At 36.8% G+C, this 7,332-nt stretch overlaps 1 protein-coding gene across 1 annotated transcript; it reads left to right on the top strand.

The window, feature by feature from the left end:
- The first annotated feature begins 6,083 nt into the window (after window positions 1–6,083).
- On the top strand, window positions 6,084–6,938 carry LOC141690655 (uncharacterized). The gene has a single exon (XM_074495435.1). It carries the CDS (start codon window positions 6,084–6,086, stop codon window positions 6,936–6,938), a length of 855 nt encoding a protein of 284 aa, XP_074351536.1.
- The last annotated feature ends 394 nt before the right edge of the window (window positions 6,939–7,332 follow it).

The following is a 7,332-nucleotide window of genomic DNA, read 5'->3' as shown; positions in this document are numbered from 1 at the left end:
AAAAAAGCGGATATGAGCCCAGCATCATGTCTCATACTCCCGGTTAGCAGAACACCCATGAAACCAGCTTCTCTTACGGCATCGTGGATACGTTGTGGTAGGGGGTTTGCCTCAATACAATCCCAGTATGTTTTGAAATTCGATCATAGCCGTAAATTATCATCATTACCCTGCAAGTAAATGTCTAATTATGCATTTAAAATACGCATCAAGACTTTTTTAAATTATAACGGATATTGGGACAAGAATGTGTACCATGCCATCCCACACAAACTGTGAACGATGTCTGTTCTGTTGATTAAGTAAATCCCCTTCAATTGGTCCCGGATTGATAAGTTGTTGTCTAGCCATTTAATCCTGTAAAAGAAAGGAACTTGTTATAAGGCATTGTAAAATCTAAAAAAACGGGCAGCATTTCCGCTATATTATCACATTCCCAATCCAAAAAGCCAACCAACAAACTCAGTATAACAAGCCTGTCATCCAATGAATGTACGAACTAATTATTTTGGTGATAGCAATTTATATACGCAAATAATTATTAATTACATTTAAGCATTTTATATATAACTGATTAACTACATTTTAGCAATTTATTAAATTTAAAGGTAGGTATAAATATAAGCAAATAATTATTAATTATTTGTAAACAGGTAATTAAATTTCAATCTTAAATTACAATAATTTCAAAAAATTAACATAATTGTACAGACTATAAGGCATAAAATTTCTAACAAATCGATCTAACCATTCATGCGTTTCTAATTAACAAACCATATGTAGGCATAATTATAACATAATTAAATTTTGAAATTTACGACCTAATTATAAGGCTTAATTTGGATTGCTATAAGGCAGAATTTCGAAATTTACGAACTATTTCTCAGGCAGAATTTCGTTGCAATTATTGAAATAAACACAAAAAATCATTGCAATTATTGAAATAAACAAAACAAAATTCGGAGAAAGCACTGTAATAACAGAGGAGGGAGAGAGAGAGAGAGAGAGGAACCAAGAACGCCTGTTGCTGCGGCAACCGGCCGGTGAACGCCTGTTGCTATAGGAATCTATTGTTTTTCTGCTTTCTTTCCTGCTCCAAGAACGCCGGTTGGCCTGGCCTTCTTCCGCTTCCATCTCCGGCGACTTTCTATCTTTTCCGCTTTTTCTCTTTCTTTTTTCCTTCTTGTTTCTTATCCGCTCATATTTTTCTCTTCTTCCTATTTTTCTTTAAATTGCCTAATAGAAAACATTATTCTCCTAATACATTTCTGTTTATAGAAATATTGCTTTCTCAAATTACGTTTCTATTACTTTATTCCAAAAAATATATTAAATTAGTTGGAACTAATATAATATTACTTTGTATTTATATTATTACTAAGTTAAAAAAATTATGTAATATTACTTAGTAAAATATTTTACTTAGTAATATATATTTTAATTTTTTTTATTAATAATATAGTTATTAAAATCTATATTTCATTTAAAAAATATTTTAAATTAGTTGAAACTAATAAGGTAATATTCGAACTGTGAAAATGTGGTAGAGGGCTATTTTGAGCCTTAATATGAAATTGATAAAAATATAATTTGGTGCCAATTTTTCTCAAACTACGTTTCTATTACTTTGTTCCAAAAATAGTAATTAAATTAGTTGGAACTAATATTATATTACTTTGTAATTATATTATTACTAAGTTAAAAAAAATTATGTAATATTACTTAGTAAAATATTTTACTTAGTAATATATATTTTAAGTTTTTTTTAATAATATAGTTATTAAAATCTATATTTCATTTTAAAAATATATTAAATTAGTTGGAACTAATAAGGTAATATTCGAAGTGTGAAAATGTGATAGAGGGCTAATTTGAGCCTTAATATGAAATTGATAAAAATATAATTTGCTGAAAATGAATACTTAACTTGAAACACAATTCCATCACGTAACATAAGGTACATAATAAAACACAGTTGAAAAACTGTGCTTGGTTCGATACATAATAATAACACGATACAGGAATAGAAAGGATACGATGCAGAAATACAAATATTAGGAGCAAAAAATATATGAACTGAATCATTCATCTGTATCGTTGGAGTCATCATCATCCTCATTGAGGTTCCAGGTATGGGACTCGATGAACGCTTTCATTCTCTGCAATTCCATTTTTGATTCCTCAACTTCGCACTGCAGCTCACAAATTTTTACGGAGTGGGCTACATTCTCTGTGGTAATTTCTTCCCTAAGGATTTCAATGAGAACTGCTGCACGGGGTTCAAGTGGCTCTTCGATCCAACGTTCGTAAATATAAGCACGGTCGGGACGTTTGATAAACCGCCTTCCCGCGTCAATACCCTTCCAGTAGTGCGCTACAACAACTATTTTTCCACAAAAACATAAATCCAAGTTTGGGAGTGAAGACATAATTACTTTATAGGAGTGTGACTTCATGAGTTTGTGACCTTGTATTTATAAGTGAATTGGTTAAGAAGACAAAAGCTACTGTGAATGACAGTTCACGTAAAGTAATTATGACTTCATAAGTGTATTTATAATTGCAGGATTCGTAAAATACATTTTTAAATTCCCATAAGTAAACAAAATTTAATATATAAAAAGGGAGAAAATAAGATAGCACATAATTCAAAGTCAATCATCGGACATATAATCGTCGGAAAGGTAGTTCTCATTTTATAATAGCCTGTGTTACTCATCTTCTGTAAGCTCTCTCCCAATGTTGCGGACAGAATCTCGCGCCAGTTCATACATGTACTGACGACTCCTACGCAACAACATTCGGTTATTTTCCTTTCTAATACTTGTCATGGCCCTAATAACTTTTTTCCTAAATCCTGCCCAAGTTGGACTATCCCCCGCTTGAGAATATATGCCAATAGAATGTCGAGTTGGAACTCTTAGACCCATAGAAAGCATGGCATCTCTCAACCGGTCAGATTCTTCACGTCGATAAGCCCATTCACGACGTACACCAACAAAGTACTCTTTAGCTTCAATAACTCTAAGACTACGGTAATCATCATCTCTTTCTATGAGCAACCAGTTGCGATTTGTGTTAGAAGACATGCTATTGATAGTGATAATTTGTTTCACATCTTGATTAATAGGTTATATAGAAAAATCTTGATATTCTGGTCATTCATTTTCATTCTGTATTCCTATCAGAACTAACATACATTCAACATCAATTATTTAGAAGTGACTAGTCACTATACAAAATACACTACAGCACGTGAATGATGAATTATTAGCAATTTGAAAGTGTCATGAATAGTCTAATGCTTGGCTGCATTACTTTCATCAGTGACGTTTACTACAACATGAAGATAAGGTATGGTGGATAGCCTGCAAAAAATTAGTGAAACAGTATTTGACATGACATAAAGTTATGCAACACTGCATCTCATTACTGGGAAGCATGAAGAGTTGTATCTTTGCACCTACTTTTATGTTATAAATAGAGTATGTTATACCCCTTGTGATATTTAAATTCCACGATATAGTAACAACAACATAATGAGTTATACCCCTGGTGATATTAACCGAGAAATTGGTAGGAAATGGTTTTGTGATGACAATTTTAGGTACTCAATGGATCCGAATGAACGTTACACAGGAAGTTCAATAATCACGATACAGAGGGAATGGGAATGGCATGTTGGATGTCTCAACAGTTGTATGGGCCAATGTGTCCCGGAAGGAGTGAGAATACCAAAACAACGCGCCATACACATGCAGCGAGACACGCCTCATTAGCTGGAATTAGCATTATTTCGTGCTAGAGAGGAAGAGAATCGAATGAGGATGTGCTTAAACCGTAAAGACCTACAAAGAAGAGTAAGGAGTATGCTGAAGACGGCGACCTCCACACTGCAATGATGTATCATTATTTCTCTATAGGTCCTGATTATGTTTCTGATTGTTTTTTGTCTGACGGTGAGTAAGACAATTACTTATGCCAAGTAATTTTGTAAGACATAATTATTAATCACGGACTCAAATAAAATTAAACAAAAAAAACATAAACAACATAATACAACATTTGCTTTTGTTGTAAATTTCAAGAATCTTATCTTCTCTTTCATATCTTCCAAATGGGATAAAAATAGTAGATTTCTCTTTAACAAAAATCCTATCGGAAATCTCCATTGGATTCCATCAATAATGCATTCTTATCCGAATTCTCAAAATGTTTAGCTATCTCTAGCCTACAGCTTCTATTCTTATTTATATGCGTCCTCCTACATTGCATGTATTCAAAACATACTGCAATTCTAAGTTCCTAAATCTTTAAAAAAATAATATCGTTCATACTTGTAGAACACTCCTTTATCGAAAAAGGTGTGTCATCATTACATGCATGTTTGTTTACATGTACAATCTTGACTTTGGTTTCCTAACTGTTAATGTTGTCTTCAACGCAGGGAGATGGAAGGACACGTGAATGTCAAATTTTTTTGGGGTGGAGTAGTTATTCGAGATGGTAGTAATATCAACTACTCTATCGATAAAAAAAAATGATGTTTATTAGGTTTGGTACCACTTAAAATGAGCTTAAAAGTGTCGTGTATAATTTAATGAACATTAGTTCGTATCAGTGGAATTTAAAATTGAGTTTAAAGTATCTATATCTTGGTCAGTACAACCTAGTTGAAGGTTTTTATCAAATGGATATTTTATGTGATGATGATGTTACACGCATGTTAAATGTTCCTGCCATGTTGTTAAACGTTCAAGGAGATGTTTCTTTCTTCATCAAAACAGAAGAAATTATTGTTGATGACCCGTACTCATTCCAGCATAATTTCGGGTCACAACCAACAACAACAACATACGGTGGTGATGTACAGCCACTGTGGTCAAATGTACTTTTTGATCAAGGTGTAGGGTATGGAGGGAGGAGTACTCAACATGGTGGAGGCTCTAGTAGGGGGCTAGTGAACATGGTGGACGGTATGAAGGGGGTAGTAGTCAATATATTGGAGGGTATGGAGGGGGAGTATACAATATGATGGAGGCTATGGAGGGGGGAGTAGTCAATATGGTGCAGAGTATGGAAGGGGGAGTAGTCAATATGGTGAGGGGTATGGAGGGGGGACTATTGAACATGGTGGAGGTAATGGAGGGTGGAGTAGTCAATATGGTGGAGGGTATGTAGGGGGGACTACTAAACATGGTAGAGGGTATGGAGGGGAAAGCAGTCAATACAGTGGCGGGTTTCAAGGGGGGGCTAGTTATGAAAGTGATGTGGTGGGAAGAGGTTCAGGTCAGTTGTTAGCCCTGCTGGCAGATGGAGTTGTAGCCAATTCATCAAGTGAGGAAAATTTTCACCTTCACGATGATGACGACGAGGAATCTTCTTCTACCGAAGATGGTGAAGGACATTCAGAGAGAAATGAAGAAATTTTCAATACATTTCCGGTAGTTAGAGAAGAACATCATGTTCCAAGGGTTCCATGGTTTCACACAGAGCAATACACTCCACCAATCATAGATAACCCTAATGATATATATGCTGATGAAGACCTCGACAAGGGGGAACTGGGTGAGGGTATGTGTTACCGTGACAAAGCAACGCTCTTGGGAGCAGTGAGGCATGCACATATTAACACTGTTCGTACATATAAAACTACAAGGAGTAACAAAGAACAACTCATTGTACAGTGCCAGGCTGAGGGGTGTAACTGGAGGATGAGGGCTGTTTCATTCATGATTCCGGGTACTGGCGGATTATGTTAATAGAGAGGAACATAAATGCATGGTCGATCATCCGTTACAAGTTCACAAGAAGTTATCTGCAAGGATGATTGCGCAGATTGTAAAACCACTTTTAAGTAAATCTTTAGCAAACGCCACTTATTAAGGTCGAACTTTTTTTGACATTTACTATTTTATGTGAAACAGGTAATAGATACACTAGAAATTCCCATTAAAACCATTATCCCGCTGATCCACAACGAGCACAACCACATAGTGGGGTACAAGAAAGCGTGAAGAGGGAAGCAAATAGCAATTGAGGAAGTGTATGGCAGTTGGGCTACAACATACCAAGCTCTACCCATGTTCTTGGCAGCCATTATGAAGACAAATCCTAGAACCATTGCTGAGATCGATGTTGTCCCTCATGCTAAGGAGCGGGGCACGTCCGTCTGCAAGCGGATTTTTTGGTCTTTAAAGGCAATGATGGACGGGTGGCAACATGCACGTCATGTGATTTCAATAGATGGGACATTCTTGAAAGGAAGATATAGGGGCAAGCTGCTTATTGCTATGGGTGTTGATTCGAACAACCACCCGTTCCCTCTCTGTTATGGCTTGGTTGATGAGGAGACGTACGAGAACTGGTCTTGGTTTTTGCAGCGTCTTCGAAGACATGTATGTCGGCAACGGACCTGCGTCTACATTATTTCTGACCGTGCAGCCAGCATTATCTCCGCCCTACGAGACCCTCAAAACGGTTTTGCTGAGCCACTCGGCATCCATAGGTTCTGTCTCCTCCATGTAAGAATTAACTTTTATAGTCATCACCCAGGTGGTGAACTAAAAAAATTAATGTGGAAAGTTGGAAGAACCACAAAAGTCTCAAAGCACGACGTATATATGTCAAGGATTTGTGAAATTTCCCCCACCGCCCTACAATATCTTGCTACAATACCCATGGAGAGGTGGACACTTTCCCACGATAGTGGTGTTCGCTACGGTCAAACAACCACAAACATGCTTGAGGGCTTCAACGACAACATAAGGAGGGCTCGTTTTCTTCCAGTAACAGCAATGATGGAGTACCTCTTCTACAAGGTGGTCACAATTGTAGATAAACATCGAAACATAGTGAATGTCGGTCTACAAGAAGGGCAACAGTTATGTGCACGTTCCGCCGCTATGTTAGCAAAAATTCGGAGGAAGGCAACATGACGTACGGTTATTACTTTCCATCGTCTCCGCAGGATTATGAAAATACTAACACATCAGTACACAACTGCTAAGGGGTTGGTAAAGGGAGGTAAAACCCAGGTTGTCAACCTCAATGACCGTACGTGCACGTGTGGAAAATGGGCGACTCATCACATGTTGTGCTCCTATGCAATGGCAGGTTGTATAACACATGGATTGAGTTGGGAGCATTTCAACGAACATTTCCATAACCAAACAATGCAGGACTTGTACAGGCCAATAATTTATCCGTTGGAACCAACTGAATACTGGAACTACGACTTACCCGTACCTTGGCAGGGGTATGGAAAGTTAGTGTCGGAAGAGTCCTTGAAAAAACTAAAGAAAAAACGCGGGGATAAGGGACAATTGATGC

The sequence above is a fragment of the Apium graveolens genome, chromosome 10, assembly GCF_009905375.1.
Source record: "Apium graveolens cultivar Ventura chromosome 10, ASM990537v1, whole genome shotgun sequence".
In the NCBI taxonomy this organism is placed as follows: domain Eukaryota; kingdom Viridiplantae; phylum Streptophyta; class Magnoliopsida; order Apiales; family Apiaceae; genus Apium; species Apium graveolens.
The sequence above is the reverse complement of the archived record's forward strand: the minus strand, read 5'-3'. Positions and strand labels throughout refer to the sequence as shown.